Here is a 25,185-nt window from a genome sequence, read left to right on the forward strand (position 1 = left end):
GACGATTGATCCGTGTTAAGGAAAGAATGAATGGGGCCATGTATCGTGAAATTTTGAGCCAAAACCTCCTTCCATCAGTGAGAGCTTTGAATGGTTGACCAAATACTTTTTTTCCACCATAATTTACAAATAAATTCTTTAAAATTCCTACAATTTTTTTCACATTCAGTCTCTCACAGTTGAAGTGTACCTATGATGAAAATTACAGAACTCTGTCATCATTTGAAGTGGGAGAACTTGCACAATCGGTGGCTGACTAAATACTTTTTTGCCCCACTGTAAATAAACATTGATTGATTGATAAAAAAAAGCAATAAGGTGCATATATAAATAAATAGATTATTATACAGGTGAATGTATTGCACTTTTTCATATGCATAGGTTCTAGACCGCTCCGTTGTATGTGAATTTCCACAAAAATGTGCGTCTTTTAGGTCAATTCCAACCAAATGCATTTCAGTCCTGATATTCAAAGTGTGAGAATATAACCTTTTTGCGATAGGTAAGCTCGTAGCGGACTGGCCGAGGTTGAAAGCGTGGTCGGCGTGACACATCCCAGGAAATGGACAGCCTGGAGGCGGTTTTCTCGACGAGTCGAACGGCGGTAATCTTTGGAGGATCTAAGGAAGCAGGAGTCCATATTTAGAGAAAAGGAAGACGTGTCACACTTGGATGAGAGCCGTGCTGCAGATGACTCACCTGTGTAGTGCAGAGAGGTGGTCAGAGCGCTGGTGGACGGCGGCCTGTTCGCCCGTGGCGATGCCTGAGCGACCAGCACGGACACGCCGCTGTGAGCCTCCACGGTAAAAGTGTAGTTGAGGTGAGCGTCCAGCTCGCTCACCGACACCTTAGTGTCCGTCAGACCTGCGCTGGATGGCTCGTAATGGATCTTGTCGCCGCAGGGTTGACACACCGAGCTTTCGCAGCGCTGGCATTCTACGCTGTAGGTGATGTCCGTGCGACCCCCGGTGTCCTCCGGGGGGCTCCAGGAGAGGAGGATTCTCCCGGCAGATAGTTGAGTGATGGTCGCTGCTAGGTCTCTGGGAGCAGTGGGGAGGCCTGTGGGTAAAATGATGGGAATATTAGATTCAAACATCTTCACATCTACGAGTTCAATGTGTGCAATTAAACCACTTTAGTTTCTCACACAAAAATGTGTGTGCATACTTTTTGATTGGAGTATGATGTTTATAGTGGGGAAATACAATGTATTCATACTACTGGACCAAGTTGGACACGTTGAAAAACGTATTCATGTCTTACCATTTAGTGGTCAATTGTACAGAATATGTACTGAACTGTGCAATCTACTAATAAAAGTTTCAATCAGTCAATCAATCAATACAAACCCCGTTTCCATATGAGTTGGGAAATTGTGTTAGATGTAAATATAAACAGAATTCAATGATTTGCAAATCCTTTTCAACACATAATCAATTGAATGCACTACAAAGACAAGATATTTGATGTTCAAACTCATAAACTTTGGGTTTTTTTTGCAAATAATAATTAACTTAGAATTTCATGGCTGCAACATGTGCCAAAGTAGTTGGGAAAGGGCATGTTCACCACTGTGTTACATCATATTTTCTTTTAACAACACTCAATAAATGTTTGGGAACTGAGGAAACTAATTGTTGAAGCTTTGAAAGTGGAATTCTTCCCAATTCTTGTTTTATGTAGAGCTTCAGTCGTTCAACAGTCCGGGGTCTCCGCTGTCGTATTTTACGCTTCATAATGCGCCACACATTTTTAAAAGGGAGACAGATCTGGACTGCATGCGGGCCAGGAAAGTACCCGCACTCTTTTTTTGCGAAGCCACCCTGTTGTAACACGTGCTGAATGTGGCTCGGCATTGTCTTGCTGAAATAAGCAGGGGCGTCCATGAAAAAGACGACGCTTAGATGGCGGCATATGTTGTTCCAAAACCTGTATGTACCTTTCAGCATTAATGGTGCCTTCACAGATGTGTAAGTTACCCATGCCTTGGGCACTAATGCACCCCCATACCATCACAGATGGTGGCTTTTCAACTTTGCGTCGATAACAGTCTGGAAGGTTCGCTTCCCCTTTGGTCCGTTTTGTACATTGTACATATTTCTAATAAATATATCCATCCATGCATTTTCTACCGCTTATTCCCTTTTGGGGTCGCGGGGGGCGCTGGCGCCTATCTCAGCTACAATCGGGCGGAAGGCTGGGTACACCCTGGACAAGTCGCCACCTCACCACAGGGCCAACACAGATAGACAGACAACATTCACACACTAGGGCCAATTTAGTGTTGCCAATCAACCTATCCCCAGGTGCATGTCTTTGGAGGTGGGAGGAAGCCGGAGTACCCGGAGGAAACCCACGCATTCACGGAGAGAACATGCAAACTCCACACAGAAAGATCCCGAGCCTAGGATTGAACCCAGGACTACTCAGGACCTTCGTATTGTGAGGCAGACGCACTAACCCCTCTGCCACCATAATGTAAATAATTCAATGTATATACTATGATGATTAACTTGTGTGATGACTGTATTATGCTGATATTATATATTTGTACCATGAATTGATTAACGTGGATCCCGACTTAAACAAGTTTAAGTCGACCCCGAAAGGGAATAAGCGGTAGAAAATGGATGGATGGATGAATCAATCAATCAATGCAGATTAGGTAAGAAAAATCTATTTATTTTGCCTTGCACTTTACTAAGCTTGTTTGAAAAATATGTTTTTTGCTAACTGCTTCTTTGCTCTCACTTTTACCTTCATATTTGTACATATCCTATTTGCTGATGTTCCTCTATTGTTGTTGTTATTGTTGTGTTTGTTGTTGTTGTTTTTGTCTCTCTGTCTTATTCCCCTCTTTTTCCTCTCTGACTTCCTTTTTTTTCTCTGTCTATCCCCTCCTGCTCCGGCCCGGCAGCACCAAATGATAAACATAAACATTTAATAAAGCCAAATACAAATAAGGCAACAAGAGAAGTATCCTACACTTCTCTTTTGTAAAGTAAATCTGAACAACCAATATGTGCATCGACATCAAATATATGATTTGCCTGAGAAGCTGGACAGGACAAAACTTTTTTTAAATAAAATAATAAAGAAAAACATGTTTTTTCTTTTTTTTCTAAAGCTGCTGTGACTACCCTAAAGTCTTATGGCACCTTATATTTTGAAAACCCCTATTCTAAGGTATGGAAGATGTGGAGAACTAGTGGCGGACCTAAGAGCTAATAAAAGTACTACGTGGCAAAATTATTGACTAAACCATTTGGACCATACTTGCCAACCTTGAGACCTCCGAATTGGGGAGATTGGGAGTGTGGGGGGTTTTGGGGGGGGGCAGGGTTGAGGTGCAGGCAGCATACCCCTTCCCCTTCGAGCTGTCTTGGATGAAATTAAATAAATGATAAATGGGTTGTACTTGTATAGCGCTTTTCTACCTTCAAGGTACTCAAAGCGCTTTGACACTACTTCCACATTTACCCATTCACACACACATTCACACACTGATGGAGGGAGCTGCCATGCAAGGCGCCAACCAGCACCCATCAGGAGCAAGGGTGAAGTGTCTTGCTCAGGACACAACGGACGTGACGAGGTTGGTACTAGGTGGGAATTGAACCAGGGACGCTCGGGTTGCGCACGGCCACTCTCCCCACTGCGCCACGCCACGATAATGTTGGAACTTGCAAGCATATATCTTCTTCTTATTCGTGTCTTATATCTCTTCTTCGTTCTTCTGCTTGTGTGCAATTGTGCACTGAGCTCCAAAAGCCGTAGATGTTATTGTAGCGTCCCAGAAGAGATAGTGCTGCAAGGGATTCTGGGTATTTGTTCTGCTGTGTTTATGTTGTGTTGCGGTGCGGATGTTCTCCCGAAATGTGTTTGTCATTCTTGTTTGGTGTGGGTTCACAGTGTGGCGCATACTTGTAACAGTGTGGAAGTTGTTTATACGGCCACCCTCAGTGTGACCTGTATGGCTGTTGATCAAGTATGTGTGTGTGTGTGTGTGCTTGAAATTAACATGATCATTAAACCAGTTAAAATTTAATACAACGTGTCAGCATTTCCTGACATTTTCGAGAAAAGACCATAGTTCAACTCGTCCAACGCTACATTATTATGTGACTGGGCCGGCACGCTGTTTATATGGAGGAAAAGCGGACGCCTGGACAGGATGCGGCTGTTAAGGGGTGAAGGTTTCAGGTGAGAGAGGACGTTAAAGGTAGTGCCTTTAAGGCCCGCCCCCAATATTGTTGTCCGGGTGGAAATCGGGAGAAATTCGGGAGAATGGTTGCCCCGGGAGATGTCCAGGAGGGGCACTAAAATTCGGCAGTCTACCAGGAAAATCAGGCAAGTGTGATTTGGACACACCTCTTCATCAATTAATTAGTCAATCAGATGTTGAACTCGCAGAGTCCAAAGTATTTTTCATCAAGACGTTTTGGACAACTGAATCCTTACAGCTTTCTGGGAGCAGTTCGTGAAAGACCTTTTTCTGTTTAAGTGCAAAGCGAAGTCCAAAAAGCGCGCTTAGATGAGTTTGGTGGGGGAGAAAAAAAACCTGAAAGTGCTGACCTTTAACCCCCACACCTTTAGGATCAGCTAAAACAGAGGTGGTCTCAGGTTCAAATCAGTGACTCCTGACCTCTCTAATTCCCACAGACACACTTCAACATCTTGTAGACTCTGCAGAGCTGCACAAAATGGAACCAAGTCCTTTTGTTTTCTAAAATGGTATTATTTATTTCATATTCTATTATTTTATACTATTAGTGTTGACTTGATTGGCCAATGTCCATATAATCATCCATATAACACATATATTTATTTTAATTAGTAAGGTATTTGTTTACACTATGTACGTTTGTCAGGTTTTTACGCCAGTATTTATTTAATAACTGATTAAGAACACTATGTATATTCTTTATTCTGTCTTTGAATATTAAAAAAATGGGAATATGTGGTGTAGCACAGGAAGTGAAGTGAAGTGAATTATATTTAAATAGCGCTTTTTCTCTAGTGACTCAAAGCGCTTTTACATAGTGAAACGCAATATCTAAGTTACATTTAAACCAGTGTGGGTGGCACTGGGAGCAGGTGGGTAAAGTGTCTTGCCCAAGGACACAACGGCAATGACTAGGATGGTGGAAGAGGGGATCGAACCTGGAACCCTCAAGTTGCTGGCACGGCCACTCTACCAACCGAGTTACACTAGATTGATAATCGATAATTTTTAGGTCTATTTTTTTAATGCCTGGCTGGCGATCCACTGACACAGCCTCCACAATCTACGTAATGGGCACCTTTGGTCTACGAGATGTAATTAGTTTTTAATTTTGAGCTAAAATGTTAGATATGACACCAATTGGTTGCTTTGTTGGGCCTGCTCCTATCTACGGCCACGCTCCCTCCACCCCAGCAGACGATGGCGTGGAACACCACAGAGGCCACCACAGTGTATACTGTATATTTCTTTTACTTTTTACTCATAGCTGTATGTAGAAGTGGTTGGTTGCATCATCTCTGATGTACTGCATAACAATGTGGTACGCCAGCTGCACTGAAGCAGACAAACAGGCGATTCAGAGGGTCATAAAGTCTGCACAAAAAATCATCGGCTGCCTCCTACCCTTCATGAAGGATTTACACAACACCCGTTGCCTCAAGAAAGCAAAAAAACATCACCAAAGACAGCACACACCCTGGCTTCCACCTGTTTCGACCTGCTAGCATCAGGCAGGCGCTACAGGTGCATCAGAGCCAGAACAAACAGGCTCAGAGACAGCTTCTTTCCCAGAGCTGTCACAATCTTGAACTCTAACTTATAATAATAATAATTCACCCCTGTACAATATCCTACCCTAATACCCTACTGTGCAATACTACCCTTCGAGTGCAATACGTCCGACACTGGTTGTTATTTATTATTTCGGTACTCTTGTCTTGTTCTGTCTATTGTACAGTATTTTGTATTTTCACAGTGTTTTGTATATTGTACAGGATTGCTTATTATTTTTATTGGATAGTAGTCTGTTTATTTTAATTGTTAGTTTTTTCCTTTATTACCTTGTGTTATTTATTTTACCCCATATTTGTTCCCACTACTGCACCTTAAGTTGGTGTCTTTAATCTTGTTATATGCAAATATAATGACAATAAAGTCCATTCTATTCTATTCTCTTTGATTTTAATGTCTTTAATGTCCTTTGTGTTCTTTGATGTTGCACACATGTAAGAGGGATGTGTGCTATGGCTATGAGTTGTTTTTTTCCCTTGGCCTCAGTCCGGACCCCTCTTCAGGGGCCCAGGCTTAGACTGATTTTTTTTTTCTCCCATTTTCCCCTTGTTTACCTGTATCTCACCTTTTTTGTAAGGGGCGCCGGATGTTGGCAGACCCGTCAGCGATCCTGTTCTGTCTCCCTGTAATGTTTGTCTGATTTTGAATGGGATTGTGCTGAAAATTTTAATTTCCCCTCGGGGATTAATAAAGTATTTCTGATTCTGATTTTAATTGTCAGCTACCAGGTGTTTTGTTTAGATGGCATAGCACAGGGGTCACCAACCTTTTTGAAACCAAGAGCTACTTCTTGGGTACTGATTAATGCGAAGGGCTACCAGTTTGATACACATTTTAAAAAATTGCCAGAAATAGCCAATATGCTCAATTTACCTTTAATAAATAAATCTATATATATATATTAAAAAAAAGGGTATTTCTGTCTGTCATTCCGTCGTACTTTTTTTTTCCTTTTACGGAAGGTTTTTTGTAGAGAATAAATGATGAAAAAAACACTTAACGGATTAAAAGAGGAAAAACAGGAAAACAAATTAAATTTGAATTTTGAAACATAGTTTATCTTCAATTTCGACTATTTAAAATTCAAAATTGACCCGAAAAAATAAGAACTAGCTAATTCGAATCTTTTTGAAAAAATTAAAAAAAGAAATAATGGAAAATCATTAGTAATTTTTCCAATTAAGATACATTTTAGAATTTTGATGACATGTTTTAAATAGGTTAAAATCCAACCTGCATTTTGTTTGAATATATCAATCAATCAATCAATGTTTACTTATATAGCCCTAAATCACTAGTGTCTCAAAGGGCTGCACAAACCACTACCACATCCTCGGTAGGCCCACATAAGGGCAAGGAAAACTCACACCCAGTGGGACGTCGGTGACAAGACATCATGTGTTGTCTTAAGTGTTAAATTGAAGATAACATGATGTGTCTATTAGCCTACTATCAAAACGACTTTAAAAGTCCTATATAAGTGTTATAATGAAAACAAAGCATGGTGTGTATATTAGCCTACTATCAAAATGACTAAAAGTCCTATATAAGTGTTATAATGAAGACAACACATGATGTGTCTATATTAGCCTACTATCAAAATGACTTTAAAAGTCCTATATAAGTGTTATACAAATTGGACCAAGCTATATTTCTAACAAAGACAAATCATTATTCCCTCTAGATTTTCCAGAACAAAATTTTTTTTATAAGTGAAGTGAAGTGAATTATATTTATATAGCGCTTTTCTCTAGTGACTCAAAGCGCTTTACATAGTGAAACCCAATATCTAAGTTACATTTAAGTTACATGTGGGGCGGCATAGCTCGGTTGGTAGAGTGGCCGTGCCAGCAACTCAAAGGGTTGCAGGTTCGATTCCCGCTTCCGCCATCCTAGTCACTGCCGTAGTGTCCTTGGGCAAGACACTTTACCCACCTGCTCCCAGTGCCACCCACACTGGTTTAAATGTAACTTAGATATTGGGTTTCACTATGTAAAGCGCTTTGAGTCACTAGAGAAAAAGCGCTATATAAATATAATTCACTTCACACTTCACATTTAAACCAGTGTGGGTGGCACTTGGATGGCGGAAGCGGGAATCGAACCTGCAACCCTCAAGTTGCTGGCACGGCCACTCTACTTAAAATACAATTTAAATTTGATTCTAAAGATTTTCTAGATTTGCCAGATTATTTTTTTTTTATTTTACTCATAATAAGTTTGAATAAATATTTCACAAATATTCTTCGTCGAAAAACAAAAGCTAAAATGAAGAATTAAATTAAAATGAACGTATTATTCTTTACAATACAAAAAAAAATTACTTCAACATTGATTTGAATTGTCAGGAAAGAAGAGGAAGGACTTTAAAAGGTAAAAAGGTATATGTGTTTAAAAACCTAAAATCATTTTTAATGTTGTATTTTTTTCTCTAAAATTGTCTTTCTGAAAGTTATAAGAAGCAAAGTAAAAAAATGAATTTATTCAAACAAGTGAAGACCAAGTTTTGAAAATATTTTCTTGGATTTTCAAATTCTATTTGAGTTTTGTCTCTCTTAGAATTAAAAATGTCGAGCAAAGCGAGACCAGCTTGCTCGTAAATAAATACAATTTGAAAAATAGAGGCAGCTCACTGGTAAGTGCTGCTATTTGAGCTATTTTTAGAACACGCCAACGGGCGACTCATCTGGTCCTTACAGGCACCGCGTTGGTGACCCCTGCTCTAGCATATATTAACCAACACTGAAAGGGTTTTAGCTTCCTTAATGCACAAAATGTATCAAAGTGTTCCCCCTGCATTCTTCAATTTTAATGTACATGACCCCTCAGTTTTGTAGATGAAGGCTTGTCATCACCTGAGCAGGGTCCGGTGGAGGGGTCACTGGGGGCCCGGTAGAAGCCATCCATACACGGACAGAACAAAGCCCCTGCGCCCAGCCTCTGGGTGTTGGCAGGACACGGTTGACACTTATCACCGGAAGCTTCCGCCTTGAAGAAGCCTGGCTGACATTCTGTGGAAGAACAAAAGAAGACGTGACTTATGTGTGTGTGTGTGTGTGTGTGTGACACATGTGACAGCAGTTCCTCCTCACAGGTATCGCACCGTGCTTTGAACTTTTTACCTCGTGTGTGTGTGCGAGCCGGCAAGGTTGAGTGGAGATGTTATTAAGCAAAGGCCGAAAGGTCACATTTAGACAAGTGACAGAGATATGAGAGGGAAAACAGAGGCTCTGCACAGTGTTGACACAAGTCATTAAAACTCCTATCCATCGCTGCAACACTGCTCGCATGAAGCCGAGAGAGGGGGAAAAAAAAAAAAAAAAATGCAGACTCCCCGACGAGCCGACGCTGTGTCTCTGGGCTTTTTTCACACACACCAAAACGCTCCTGCTGCTGCTGCTGTCTCTCTCATAACAAACACAACCAGTCATCCCACATTCCATCGCTCTAAGACAGCCTTCAGTGCTTTAAGGGAGAATTAAAGACAGACAACGGAGCTACAGTCAGGGGACCCGACGCACTGAAAGGAAGATTCATTCATCCATCCATCCATTTTCTACCGCTTATTCCCTTTCGGGGTCGCGGGGGGCGCTGGCGCCTATCTCAGCTACAATCGGGCGGAAGGCAGGGTACACCCTGGACAAGTCGCCACCTCATCACAGGGCCAACACAGATAGACAGACAACATTCACACTCACATTCACACACTAGGGCCAATTTAGTGTTGCCAATCAACCTATCCCCAGGTGCATGTCATGCTTAAACAAAATAAAAACTCAGCGGTAGAGATGTACGATAATGGCGTTTTTTTGCCGATATTCCTAGTGTGTGAATGTGAGTGTGAATGTTGTCTGTCTATCTGTGTTGGCCCTGCGATGAGGTGGCGACTTGTCCAGGGTGTACCCCGCCTTCCGCCCGATTGTAGCTGAGATAGGTGCCAGCGCCCCCCGCGACCCCGAAAGGGAATAAGCGGTAGGAAATGGATGGATGGATGGATGTCCAAATCTTAATTACCGATTCCGATATCAACCCATACCGATATACAGTGGGGCAAAAAAATATTAAGTCTGCCACCGATTGTGCAAGTTCTCCCACTTCAAATGATGACAGAGGTCTGTAATTTTCATCATAGGTACACTTCAACTGTGAGAGACAGAATGTGGAAAGAAAATCCAGGAATTTAAAAAAAATATTTGTAAATTATGGTGGAAAATAAGTATTTGGTCTACCATTCAAAGCTCTCACTGATGGAAGGAGGTTTTGGCTCAAAATCTCACGATACATGGCCCCATTCATTCTTTCCTTAACACGGATCAATCGTCCTGTCCCCTTAGCAGAAAAACAGCCCCAAAGCATGATGTTTCAACCCCCATGCTTCACAGTGGGTATGGTGTTCTTGGGATGCAATTCAGTATTCTTCTTCCTCCAAACACGACGAGTTGAGTTTATACCAAAATGGATACATGGATGATACAGAAGAGGATTCGGAGGATTTCATGTGGTCAGATGAAAGCAAAATAGAACTTTTTGAAAACTCAACTCGTCGTGTTTGGAGGAAGAAAAATATTGAGTTGCATCCCAAGAACAGCATAACTACTGTGAAGCATGGGGCTGGAAACATCATGCTTTGGGGCTGTTTTTTTCATGTCGCTACTCAATATTTTTTGGGATGGATGGAAAAAACAACAACAAACAATACAAGTAAAAGAGCGGCGAATGAAGGCCGCTCGACGTTCTAGCACAATTCTCCCTCCTCTCGCACCGCGTGCACGCTTTTGAAACCGTATCGCCGAGATAAGGTGACACTTGATTTCACACGTCCAGCTGGGTGGTGGACAGACATGCAGGTAGCGCCGCCATGCTGAAATATGAACTTAATACGCTGTGAAATTGCCCAGAGAGCACGCCATAAAAGAGGGCGAAAACGAGAGGGCGAAAACGAGAGGGCGCTGCGCCGGGGAGAATTCCGACCTGACGGCGGCGGCGGCGTCTGCTGCTCGTGGCCTCACACCATGGCACGTTGACACAAACACACATGTCCAAGTCCATGTATGCATAGCCCAGCCATGGACACATGTGCTGAATCCAACATCAGAGGGGGGATTATGTCTGCTGCCTAACACCTGCTGAAGTCCATTCTGCTGCATTTATACATGCATGCTTTTCTCTCCCACTGTTTGAATACACTATATAGCTCGGTTGGTAGAGCGGCCGTGCCAGCAACTTGAGGGTTGCAGGTTCGATTCCCGCTTACGCCATCCTAGTCACTGCCGTTGTGTCCTTGGGCAAGGCACTTTACCCACCTGCTCCCAGTGCCACCCGCACTGGTTTAAATGTAACTTAGATATTGGGTTTCTCTATGTAAAGCGCTTTGAGTCACTAGAGAAAAGCGCTATATAAATATAATTCACTAATTCACTAACTATATTGCCAAAAGTATTTGGCTTCACGGTGGAAGAGGGGTTAGTGCGTCTGCCTCACAATACGAAGGTCCTGCAGTCCTGGGTTCAAATCCAGGCTTGGGATCTTTCTGTGTGGAGTTTGCATGTTCTCCCCGTGAGTGCGTGGGTTCCCTCCGGGTACTCCGGCTTCCTCCCACTTCCAAAGACATGCACCTGGGGATAGGTTGATTGGCAACACTAAATTGGCCCTAGTGTGTGAATGTTGTCTGTCTATCTGTGTTGGCCCTGCGATGAGGTGGCAACTTGTCCAGGGTGTACCCCGCCTTCCGCCCGATTGTAGCTGAGATAGGCGCCAGCGCCCCCCGCGACCCCGAAAGGGAATAAGCGGTAGGAAATGGATGGATGGGATGGATTTGGCCACCCATCCAAATAATCAGAGTCAGTAAATTCCATCCATCCATCCATTTTCTACCGCTTATTCCCTTTTGGGGTCGCGGGGGGCGCTGGCGCCTATCTCAGCTACAATCGGGCGGAAGGCAGGGTACACCCTGGACAAGTCGCCACCTCATCACAGGGCCAACACAGATAGACAGACAACATTCACACTCACATTCACACACTAGGGCCAATTTAGTGTTGCCAATCAACCTATCCCCAGGTGCATGTCTTTGGAAGTGGGAGGAAGCCGGAGTACCCGGAGGGAACCCACGCACTCACGGGGAGAACATGCAAACTCCACACAGAAAGATCCTCAGCCTGGAATTGAACCCAGGACTGCAGGACCTTCGTATTGTGAGGCAGACGCACTAACCCCTCTGCCACCGTGAAGCCGAGTCAGTAAATTAAGTCAGTAAATTAAATAAATAAATCACAACCAAGCACTTAGGCTTGGACTCGGTTTCTACAAACATTTGTGAAAGAATGGGTCGCTCTCAGTGATTTCCAGCATGGAACTGTCATAGGATGCCACCTGTGCAACAAAATCCAGTCTTGAAATTTCCTCGCTCCTAAAAAACTGGGTTTGGAGGTTGCCAGGAGAACGGTACATTTCGGGCTGCATTGTGCCAAGTGTGAAAATCCCTTCACTGGCTTCCTGTTCCACTCAGAATTGAATTCAAAATCCCCCCACTAACTCACCGGTGCCTCCATGGAAATGCCCCCCTGCTCAACCCCCAAATCCTCCACACGACACCTCCGCTCCACACAGGCTAACCTCCTCCAACCTCCACGGACAAAGCTACGAACTATGGGAGACCGAGCTTTCTGCATCGCTGCTCCCAGTCTGTGGAACGCTCTCCCTGACCACCTGAGGGCACCTCAGACGGTGGATGCTTTTAAAAAAAGGCTTAAAAACCCATCTTTTTAAAAAAGCCTTTTAATAGACATGCATGCTGGTTTTAGCTATTGAGCTGTTTCTAGTTTTATATTTTATTCATTTTTTATTATCTTTTTATAAATGATAAATGATAAATGGGTTGTACTTGTATAGCGCCTTTCTACCTTCAAGGTACTCAAAGCGCTTTGACACTACTTCCACATTTTCCCATTCACACACACATTCACACACTGTTTGAAGGAGCTGCCATGCAAGGCGCCAACCAGCACCCATCAGGAGCAAGGGTGAAGTGTCTTGCTCAGGACACAACGGACGTGACGAGGTTGGTTCTAGGTGGGATTTGAACCTGCGCCACGCCGTCCCTTACATTACTTAATATTACTATTTTTTTTACACTATGGCACGTTGAGGTTGTTTGCTCAATGTAAAGTGCTTTTTTTTTTTTTTTTTTACAAATAAAATCTATTAGGGACGGCGTGGCGCAGTGGGAGAGTGGCCGTGCGCAACCCGAGTGTCCCTGGTTCAATCCCCACCTAGTACCAACCTCGTCACGTCCGTTGTGTCCTGAGCAAGACACTTCACCCTTGCTCCTGATGGGTGCTGGTTGGCGCCTTGCATGGCAGCTCCCTCCATCAGTGTGTGAATGTGTGTGTGAATGGGTAAATGTGGAAGTAGTGTCAAAGCGCTTTGAGTACCTTGAAGGTAGAAAAGCGCTATACAAGTACAACCCATTTATCATTTATTATTATTATTATTATTATTATTATATTGAAATGGCACTTCAAGTTCCTACGCGAGTCAAGGCAGGTGGCCAAATACTTCTGGCAATATAGCGCTATATTGCCAAAAGTTTTTGGCCACCCGTCCAAATGATCAGAATCAGGTGTCCTAATCACTTAGGCATGGACTCGGTTTCTACAAACATTTGTGAAAGAATCTGCCGCTCTCAGGAGCTCGGTGATTTCCAGCGTGGAACTGTCATGGGATACCACCTGTGCAATAAAGCCAATCGTGAAATTTCTGATGGACGAGTCTGGGTTTTGGAGGTTGCCAGGAGAACGGTACATTTCGGACTGCATTGTGCCGAGTGTGAAATTTGGTGGAGGAGGAATTATTGTGAGACTTGGTGGGCATGGCGATGCTGGATTTGTTCCTCCGTGGATGCGTCGGGCAAGAACACAGCATAAGGTAAGAAATTAAAGATTTATTTAACTAATAAAACTGGCTAGAACAAATAAGGCAAACAAATGGCGCTAGCATGGGAGCTAAGGAAACGGACAGAAACACTACACTTGGCACTAAGGCACAAAAAGGGAAAACAAAAACAACTAGCATGAGAGCTAGGGGTAAACAAATATAAGAGCGCGAAAGCTAGCGAGTAGATATAAAGAAATAGCAGTCGTCACTTGTTGCGTGTAAGCAAATTAGGAACCGAGGCAGAAGAACCAAAAGGGGCAGGCTTAAATAAGGCAGTAACAGGTGTGCGTGGAAAGCAAGGGACAGGTGAATGGGTGAATGTGGAAGTAGTGTCAAAGCGCTTTGAGTACCTTGAAAGTAGAAACGCGCTATACAAGTACTACCCATTTATTTATTTATTTATAACCAATAAGCTACTATGGTGACAGAACAAAACAGGAGCTAAGAACGTCAAACAACAGAGTGTGATACCAAAATGGAACAAAAACAAAAATATGGAATGATCCGGGCATCGGATCATAACAATTATGAGTTGGGGTTGGGCCCTTAGTTCCATTGAAAGGAACTTTGAATGCTCCAGGATACCGAAACATTTTGGAAAATTCCATGCTCTCAACCATGTGCGAACAGTTTGAAGCGGACCCCTTCCTCTTCCAATGTGACTGTGCACCAATGCACAAAGGAAGGCCCATAAAGACAAGGATGACAGAGTCTGGTGTGGATGAACTTGACTGGCCTGCACAGAGTCCTGACCTGAACCCAATAGAACACCTTTGGGAATAATTAGAACAGAGACGGAGAGCCAGGCTTTCCCGACCAACATCAGTGTGTGACCACACCAATACTCCTTTGGAAGAATGGTCGAAAATTCCTACAAACACACTTCACAACCTTGTGGACAGCCTTCCTAGAAGAGTTGAAGCTGAAATAGCTGCAAAAGGTGGACCAACATCATATTGAACCCTATGGCACTTCAAGTTCATATGCGAGTCAAGGCAGGTGGCCAAATACTTCTGGCAATATAGTGTATGTCCAAGAAAGCCCAGCCATGGACACATGTGCTAAATCTAACATCAGAGGGGGGATTATGTCTGCTGCCTAACACCTGCTGAAGTCCATTCTGCTGGATTTATACATGCATGCATTTAACACGCTTTCTCTCGCACTGTTTAAATAGCTCCAGACGGACAGTATAAGACTGTGAAATATGCCGACATTAACTTTAGAATTGGATGCCAGCAACACGTGACAAAGAAGTTGGGAAAGGTGGCAATAAATACTGATAAAGTTGAGGAATGCTCATCAAACACTTATTTGGAACATCCCACAGGTATGCAGGCTAATTGGGAACAGGTGGATGCCATGATTGGGTATAAAAACAGCTTCCCAAAAAATGCTCAGTCTTTCACAAGAAAGGATGGGGCGAGGTACACCCCTTTGTCCACAGTCAAACAGTTTAAGAACAACGTTTCTCAAAGTGCAATTGCAAGAAATTGAGGGATTTCAACATCTGCGGTCCATAATATCATCAAAAGGTTCAGAGAATCTGGAGAAATCACTCCACGTAAGCAGCATGGCCGGAAACCAACATTGAATGACCGTGACCTTCGATCCCTCAGATGGCACTGTATCAAAAACCAACATCAATCACAAAAGGATATCACCACATGGGCTCAGGAACACTTCAGAAAACCACTGTCACTAAATACAGTCGGGACATCATCTGTAAGTGCAAGTTAAAGCTCTACTATGCAAAGCGAAAGCCATTTATCAACAACATCCAGAAACGGCGCCGGCTTCTCTGGGCCCGAGATCATCTAAGATGGACTGATGCAAAGTAGAAAACTGTTCTATGGTCTGACGAGTCCACATTTCAAATTGTTTTGGAAAATATTCGACATCATGTCATCTGGACCAAAGGGGAAGCGAACCATCCAGACTGTTATTGTCGCAAAGTTCAAAAGCCAGCACCTCGTCACGTCCGTTGTGTCCTGAGCAAGACACTTCACCCTTGCTCCTGATGGGTGCTGGTAGGCGCCTTGCATGGCAGCTCCCTCCATCAGTGTGTGAATGGGTAAATGTGGAAGTAGTGTCAAAGCGCTTTGAGTACCTTGAAGGTAGGAAAGCGCTATACAAGTACAACCCATTTATCATCTGTGATGGTATGGGGGTGCACTAGTGCCCAAGGCATGGGTAACTTACACATCTGTGAAGGCACCATTAAGGCTGAAAGGTACATACAGGTTTTGGAACAACATATGCTGCCATCTAAGCGCCGTCTTTTTCATGGCCCCCCCTGCTTATTTCAGCAAGACAATGCCAAGCCACATTCAGCAATTGTTACAACAGCGTGGCTTCGTAAAAAAAGAGTGTGGGTACTTTCCTGGCCCGCCTGCAGTCCGGACCTGTCTCCCATCGAAAATGTGTGGCGCATTATGAAGCGTAAAATACGACAGCGGACTGTTGAACGACTGAAGCTCTACATAAAACAAGAATGGGAAAGAATTCCACTTTCAAAGCGTCAACAATTAGTTTCCTCAGTTCACAAACGTTTATTGAGTGTTGTTAAAAGTAAAGGTGATGTAACACAGTGGTGAACATGCCCTTTCCCAACTACTTTAGCACATGTTGCAGCCAGGAAATTCTAAGTTAGTTATTAGCATATTCAACTGAATATGGGTTGAAAATGATTTGCAAATCATTGTATTCCGTTTATATTTACATCTAACACAATTTCCCACCTCATATGGAAACGGGGTTTGTGTCTGTGGTGTGTTGCCGTCAGCGGCGTCGCCACAAATGACCACACAAGCGCCAAACATGAGCGTTGCCTCTGCTTCTGCTCCATTTAAGTCCTATCAGGGGGATTTACTCTGCCGACCGTGAGCTGCTCTTCGACTTGACGGATAGCAGAGCGGCCCGCTGTGAAGAGGCGTGTACATTAACTTAAGTGCGGCGCGACAATGGCGGGAAGAGAAGTCGTTTGCATGAAAAAGAATGCGCGGGAGCTCGCTCGTCACTCAAGCCTGCCGTTAAGACAGAAGCTCCTCTCTCTCTGTCTCAGCCAGCTGTTTCTTCATAAGAGCCATCGCTACTTATTAACTGGAGGGCTGGCATGGCGAAGGGCGGAAAGTTCAGGAGACCCGATCCGACAGAGGACTGAACAGAAAAGACCCGAGTCTGAGAAGGGTAAACAGCTGCCGCCTGGAACCCACATTCATAACCCTACCTCTCCTCACTCGTAATCCCCAAATTCCTTCCTCCCCTCTCCTAAAAAAAAAAAAAAAAAAAAAGGGGGCTCCCAGCTAACCCATTAACATTGCTATTGACCGCTGAGCAGCAGGCGAGGAGAATGCCACGCCATTCAAGTGCTAAGAGAAAAAACACACACACACACAAAGCCTTTCAAGTAGGGAGTAGCCCAAATGCCACATGGCAAGTGAAAAGAGGCAGTCTGGCCTCCCCGTGGCACTCCAGGACCGACTGCAATGCAATCCTGGAGATGGCCACCTTACCGCCACTCCGCATGCTGGACCACTGTGCATTCCAGTCAACGCCACCCAACAGGAGGTCCATACCAAAACAACCAGCACTGATCCAACGCGCAGCAATAATACAAACGGACCCAAAGTGTATTTCAGTAGAAGAATCCCCAAAAAAAAAAAGAAAAAGAAGAAGAAGAATCCACTGCTATCAAAGTACAGCAAGTTGAACTCGATCCATATAGATCAGGGGTTGGCAACCCAAAATGTTGAAAGAGCCATATTGGACCATAAATACAAAAAAAAAAAAATCAATCTATCAATGTTTACTTATATAGCCCTAAATCACTAGTGTCTCAAAGGGCTGCACAAACCACAACACAAACCACATAAGGGCAAGGAAAACTCACACCCAGTGGGACGTCGGTGACAATGATGACTATGAGAACCTTGGAGAGGAGGAAAGCAATGGATGTCGAGCGGGTCTAACATCCATCCATCCATCTTCTTCCGCTTATCCGAGGTCGGGTCGCGGGGGCAGCAGCCTAAGCAGGGAAGCCCAGACTTCCCTCTCCCCAGCCACTTCGTCTAGCTCTTCCCGGGGGATCCCGAGGCGTTCCCAGGCCAGCCGGGAGACATAGTCTTCCCAACGTGTCCTGGGTCTTCCCCGTGGCCTCCTACCGGTTGGACGTGCCCTAAACACCTCCCTCGGGAGGCGTTCGGGTGGCATCCTGACCAGATGCCCGAACCACCTCATCTGGCTCCTCTCGATGTGGAGGAGCAGCGGCTTTACTTTGAGTTCCTCCCGGATGGCAGAGCTTCTCACCCTATCTCTAAGGGAGAGCCCCGCCACACGGCGGAGGAAACTCATTTCGGCCGCTTGTACCCGTGATCTTATCCTTTCGGTCATGACCCAAAGCTCATGACCATAGGTGAGGATGGGAACGTAGATCGACCGGTAAATTGAGAGCTTTGCCTTCCGGCTCAGCTCCTTCTTCACCACAACAGATCGGTACAACGTCCGCATTACTGAAGACGCCGCACCGATCCGCCTGTCGATCTCACGATCCACTCTTCCCTCACTCGTGAACAAGACTCCTAGGTACTTGAACTCCTCCACTTGGGGCAGGGTCTCCTCCCCAACCCGGAGATGGCACTCCACCCTTTTCCGGGAGAGAACCATGGACTCGGATTTGGAGGTACTGATTCTCATTCCGGCCGCTTCACACTCGGCTGCGAACCGATCCAGTGAGAGCTGAAGATCCCGGCCAGATGAAGCCATCAGGACCACATCGTCTAACATGATACTGTGAAAGTTCTATCCATAATGGATCCAACACAGCCGCGAGAGTCCAGTCCAAAGCGGATCCAACACAGCAGCGAGAGTCCCATTCACAGCGGAGCCAGCAGGAAACCATCCCAAGCGGAGGCGGATCAGCAGCGCAGGGATGTCCCAAGCCGATACACAGGCAAGCGGTCCATCCTGGGTCCCGACTCTGGACGAGCGGTCCATCCTGGGTCCTGACTCTGGACAGCCAGTACGTCATCCATGGCCACCGGATCGGACCGGAGAGTGGGACATAAGAGAAAAAGAAAAGAAACGGAAGATCAACTGGTCTAAAAAGGGAGTCTATTTAAAGGCTAGAGTATACAAATGAGTTTTAAGGTGAGACTTAAATGCTTTACTGGCGCTGCAAAAAATGAAAAACCGTGTATAAGTGTTGCAATGAAGGCAATTAGCTTTTAGGGGTGTGGGACAAAATCGATTCGAATACGTTGCGCCATTCAGAATCGATTCTCATGTTTAAAAAAAGCGATTTATTTTTTAATCAATCCAACAAACCACTACACAGCAATACCATAACAATGCAATCCAATTCCAAAACCAAACCTGACCCAGCAACACTCAGAACTGCAATAAACAGAGCAATTGAGAGAAGACACAAACACGACACAGAACAAACCAAAAGTAGTGAAACAAAAATGAATATTATCAACAACAGTATCAATATTAGTTATAATTTCAGCATAGCAGTGATTCAAAATCCGTCATTGACATTATCATTAGACATTTATGAAAATTACAAAAAAGAACAATAGTGTCACAGTGGCTTACACTTGCATCGCATCTCATAATCTTGACAACACACTGTGTTCAATGTTTTCACAAAGATAAAATAAGTCATATTTTTGGTTCCTTTAACAGTTAAAACAAATGTACATTATTGCAATCAGTTGATAAAACATTGTCCTTTACAATTATAAAATCTTTTTTTCCAAAAATCTATTACTCTGCTTACAAGTCAGCAGACTGGGGTAGATCCTGCTTGAATCCTATGTATTGAATGAATACAGAATCGTTTTGAATCGGAAAAATATTGTTTTTCAATCGAGAATCGCGTTGAATCGAAAAAAAACGATATATTATCGAATCGTGACCCCATGAATCGATAATGAATCGAATCGTGGGACACCCAAAGATTCACAGCCCTAATAGCTATGTTAGCCTACTATCAAAATGACTGTCAAAAGTTAAAGTACCAATGATTGTCACACACACACACACACTAGGTGTGGTAAAATTTGTCCTCTGCATTTGACCCATCCCCTTGTTCACCCCCTGGGAGGTGAGGGGAGCAGTGGGCAGCAGCGGTGCCGCGCCCGGGAATCATTTATGGCAGGGGTGTCCACACTTTTTCTGCAGGCGAGCTACTTTTCAATTGACCAACTCGAGGGGATCTACCTCATTTATATATATCATTTATATTTATTTATTTATGAAAGAGACATTTTTGTAAACAAGTTAAATGTGTTTAATGATAATACAAGCATGTGTAACACATATAGATGTCTTTCTTTCACAAAGACAAGAATATAAGTTGGTGTATTACCTGATTCTGATGACTTGCATTGATTGGAATCAGACAGTAATGATGAGAACGCCCACATTTTCAAATGGAGGAGAAAAAAAGTTGTCCTTTCTGTACAATACCACATGAAAGTGGTTGGTTTTTGGCATCTAATTCATCCAGCTTCCATACACTTTACAAGAAAAACATTGGCGGCAAATTCCGTAGCTTGCTTGATTGACATTCACGGCACCCGAGGGTCTTGTGAGATGACGCTGGCTGCTGCCAGTTCATTATTATGAAAAAATGACAGAGAGGAAGGCGAGAAAAACTTTTTATTTCAACAGACTTTCGCGCCGTCCCTCCCGTCAAAACTCTAAAGGCCGACTGCACATTTCCTATCTTCACAATAAAAGCCCTGCTTCATGCTGCCTGCGCTAAATAAATAAGAGTCTCAGAAAGCTGGCGTGCACATCACGCTTTCTGAGGGATCGCTTGTGCACGCCAGTTTTCCGAGACTCTGTATTTAGTTAGCGCAGGCAGCATGAAGCAGGGCTTTTATTGTGAAGATAGGAAATGTGCAGTCAGCCTTTAGAGTTTTGACGGAAAGTACGGCGCGAGAGTCTGTTGAAATAAAAAGTGTTTCTCGCCTTCCTCTCGGTCATATTTTCATAATAATGATCTTGCAGCAGCCAGCGTCATCTCACAAGACCCTCCGGTACCGTGAATGTCATTTAAGTGACGTCTTGGTGAAGATTGATGATCACTCATTTTTAGGTCTATTTTTTTTTAAAAGCCTGGCTGGAGATCGACTGACACACCCCCCGCGGTCGACTGGTAGCTCGCGATCGACGTAATGGGCACCCCTGATTTATGGTGATTCAACCCCCAATTCCAACCCTTGATGCTGAGTGCCAAGCAGGGTCCTATTTGTTTTTATAGTCTTTGGTATGACTCGGTCGGGGTTTGAACTCCCAACCTATTGACTGTCGCAGGCTGACACAAATCTTCGTTGACAGAAAAGTTGAAATATAATATTTATTCTACCCATTTTTACAAAACTGGAAAACATTAGTAAAACAGAGGCTTCTTAGAGGATGAAATATCCATCCATCCATTTACTACCGCTTATTCCCTATGAGGTAGCGACTTGTCCAGGGTGTACGCCGCCTTCCGCCCGATTGTAACTAAGGATGAGATCATGTTTAGATATTACTGGCTTAAAATGGCCAAATGTCCAAGTTAAAGAAGATGGTGGGCCGTCTTCTTTTAAATGGATTTATTACAATCTATGCAAGCTGGGTGATGTTTGCTGTGGTCTGGAACAACATGGCTCACAAACAACTATCAGACATGCAGGCAATATTACATACAGATAGTATGTCACGAGAAATGCAAATATAAATGAAATAGACGGAGGACATAGGAAATTAAATGAGGCATAATGATGCAAAATGTACATAAAGCTTAGACATGTGTCTATTTTTGGGTTCATTGAAGTTAGCTAATTTTACTTGTTTTGGAAAGGCTTGACAAGCCAAATTTTTTGGTTCTATTGGCAGATAATTTTGCTTGGTTCAAATAAAATACCACTCATTTTTGTATATTTTTTGTCTGGTTTTCGAACACTTTTTGCAGTGCACCGGTTGAATAGCCAAACTGATGAAAAAGACAGTCCTTTTCTGCCTTACTGATTTTTTCTTTTCTTTGGGTCAGTTTCCTTATCCTGCCTTCGGACTCGACAATTGAGGTATTTAACGAGAGGATTCTTCGACAACATTGCAAGGAAATGTCCTGATTCCACACTCCGAAGGTGGATTGTTTAGAGACACGGCAGGAAGCAGGAAGCGTGAGGCCGACGCGGCGCTTCCTTCCTAAGGCACTCATTTCGTGAAAGCATGAAAACACAGCCGGCGTGGCCAAGAAAGCACTGCAAAAAGTCAGTGTTCAAAAACAAGAAAAAGAATACAAAAATAAGGGGTATTTTATTTGAAGTAAGCAAAATTATCTGCCATTAGAACAAGAAAATTTGGCTTGTCAAGACTTTCCAAAACAAGTAAAATTAGCTCACCTCAATGAACCCAAAATACCTTAAAATAAGTATATTTTCACTAATAACAAGTGTATTATTATACGAGTACCTATTTTCTATTGTTTCATTGAAAGTAAAACTTCAAAGTCCATTTGGCTGTCATCTGTTTTAATTATGAGACACAATTGTGTCAAAGTCATGATTTTTTCTTTCATGCTTGAAATAAGAAATGATTACTTTAACCTTCGTCTTAAACCGACCCGTTTTAGTTTTTAAATGCATAAAAACACCACCTACATTTATTTTTTTGCATCAAAGCTTTTTGACTTTGTCAGGAACCTCTTTGTCAACAAAATAAAACATTTTATTTTTTTTCACTAAATTATAAAATGCTCTGGTAGAAATTATGCCCTTGGTGTTGTTAGGGTCGGTTTCGACCCAGTTCTAAAAATAAGATGATAAAGCAATGATAAGAGCCAAAACTGAACACACTGACAGCCAGCTCCTCTCCCAATCATGTGAGCTTTAGTGGATTCTCATTTTACCTTGTTATCCTGTACAAAAACAAACAAAAGACGGACACTAAAAGTGTCACTTTTTGCCACTCTGATTTTGTTTTTTTATTAGTTTTGGAACTAGTAATCTATTTCTCTTGGTTTCGTTTGCTTGATTGGTTGTTGTTTGTTTGATGTTGGATTTCTGTTGCTGAAAAAAATACGTTTTAGCCTTTTTCTTGAAGTAAATATATATGGGTCAAAATTGACCCGTAACACCATAGATGTTACTATAGTTAAAATTCTTAAAATGAAAAAATAAATAAAACACATTTATTTAAGAGATGTGTTCTAATACCCCTTAGTAATAGTAAGGTAACACAACAACCTTTTTTTAATTTATATGATTCTTTTGAGGTTCGTTTTACCATTTTTAACAATTGAAATCGAGGGGTATACTGACAAAAAAAGGCCCAACGGCCCAAACCAAAAATATTAAAACCAATATTTTCAAGGATAAGGAAGCCTAACGAGGTAACCAAGAGATGAGAAACAAATTGGATGATAGATAATTGTTTTTAATGTATTTTACAGCTGATTTAAGACATGGGTCAAAACCGACCCGTTAACATAAGAGATGGTAACAGAAAGCTAACACAAGAGGAAGGTTAAAAAAGTAGTTTTATACTTGTGAGTGTTGATGACCAACTTTGCAACAGTTGATATTCTAGTTTCAAGCATGTTTCACTCAATATAGGTCATCAAATCTCAGCAACAAGCTGAAATATCTTACTGAGATCATTTAGGACTAAAACACTTAAAACAAGTAAAACATTTGAACATAAAATCTTGTGTAAGGCCACGCAAGTCCCGGGATGCCCAAAATGTCCATAACACACCCAGCCGAGTCCCACGGGGAAGGGGGATAAAAGTTGGAAAAGTCGGCAAAAGTCCCAAAAATGTTAAAAATACCTACCCAGGTTCGAGTCCCACAAGTTGCCCAAATTGTCCAAAACGCGCCAAGCAAAGTCCCAAAGGAAGGCGGGGAGGAAAGTGAGAAAAGTCGGTAAAATGTGGGACTCAAACATGGGTAGGTATTTCGAAAACATTTTTGACTTTTGCCGACTTTTCCAACTTTTATCTCCCCTCCCCGTGGGACTCGGCTGGGTGTGTTATGGACATGTTGGGCATCCCAGGACTTGCGCGGCCGGCGGCGGGACTTGTGGGACTCGAATCTTGGTAGGTATTTTGAACATTTTGGGGACTTTTGCATACTTTTCTCACTCTTCTCCCCTACTTCCCGTGGGACTTTGCTCGGTAAGTTTTGGAAATTTTTTAGCATCTCGGGACTTGTGCGGCCGGCGGCGGGACTCGTGGGACTGTAACCCGGGGAGGTATTTTGGACACAATTGGGACTTTTGACCATTTGGGCCATGTGGGATTCGAACCTGGGTAGGCACTTTGAAAATTTTGGGGACTTTTGCCGACTTTTCCAACTTTTATCCCCCATCCTCGTGGGACTTGGCTGGGTGTGTTATGGACATGTTGGGCATCCCAGGACTTGGGCGGCCGGCGGAGGGACTTGTGGGACTCGAATCTTGGTAGGTATTTTGAACATTTTGGGGACTTTTGCAGACTTTTCTCACTCTTCTCCCCTACTTCCCGTGGGACTTTGCTCGGTAAGTTTTGGAAATTTTTTAGCATCCCGGGACTTGTGCGGCCGGCGGCGGGACTCGTGGGACTGTAACCCGGGGAGGTATTTTGGACACAATTGGGACTTTTGACCATTTGGGCCGCCTTGTCCCCTCTTCTTCCCCGCCTTCCTGTGCACCATTGCTGGGTGTGTAGTGGACATTTGCACAAAAATACTTTTAAGCATGTTTCACTCAATATAGGTCATCAAATCTCAGCAACAAGCTGTAATAACTTACTGAGATCATTTAGGACCAAAACCCTTAAAAGAAGTAATAACTCTAACATAAAATCTTATGTATGGCCATAACACACCCAGCCGAGTCCCACGGGAAGGGGGGATAAAAGTTGGAAAAGTCGGCAAAAGTCCCAAAAATGTTAAAAATACCTACCCAGGTTCGAGTCCCACAAGTCCCGCCGCCGGCCGGGATGCCCAATTTGTTTAAAACGCGCCCAGCAAAGTCCCACAGGAAGGCGGGGAGAAAAGTGAGAAAAGTCGGTAAAATGTTCAAAAATCACACCCAGGTTCGAGTGCCACAAGTCTTATGACTTGTGGCACTCCATGTGGGATTCGAACCTGGGTAGGCACTTTGAAAATTTTGGGGACTTTTGCCGACTTTTCCAACTTTTATCTCCCCTCCCCGTGGGACTCGGCTGGGTGTGTTATGGACATGTTGGGCATCCCAGGACTTGCGCGGCCGGCGGCGGGACTTGTGGGACTCGAATCTTGGTAGGTATTTTGAACATTTTGGGGACTTTTGCCGACTTTTCTCATTCTTCTCCCCCACTTCCCATGGGACTTTGCTCTGTGCGTTTTGGAAATTTTTTAGCATCCCGGGACTTGTGCGGCCGGCGGCGGGACTCGTGGGACTGTAACCCGGGGAGGTATTTTGGACACAATTGG

At 43.5% G+C, this 25,185-nt stretch overlaps 1 protein-coding gene across 2 annotated transcripts in view; it reads right to left on the minus strand.

Annotated features, from left to right (window-relative positions):
* The window catches only part of epha2b (eph receptor A2 b), a 122,303-nt gene that overhangs the window by 47,239 nt on the left and 49,879 nt on the right, over positions 1 to 25,185 (minus strand). For both annotated transcript variants that reach the window (XM_061904782.1, XM_061904783.1), the window contains exons 4-6: positions 8,653 to 8,808; positions 700 to 1,059; positions 490 to 620 (exon numbers count right to left, since the gene is read on the minus strand). In XM_061904782.1, the coding sequence (XP_061760766.1) occupies positions 490 to 620; positions 700 to 1,059; positions 8,653 to 8,808 (647 nt within the window). The remainder of the gene's footprint in view (positions 1 to 489; positions 621 to 699; positions 1,060 to 8,652; positions 8,809 to 25,185) is intronic.

This window comes from Nerophis ophidion, linkage group LG06 (assembly GCF_033978795.1).
Source record: "Nerophis ophidion isolate RoL-2023_Sa linkage group LG06, RoL_Noph_v1.0, whole genome shotgun sequence".
In the NCBI taxonomy this organism is placed as follows: domain Eukaryota; kingdom Metazoa; phylum Chordata; class Actinopteri; order Syngnathiformes; family Syngnathidae; genus Nerophis; species Nerophis ophidion.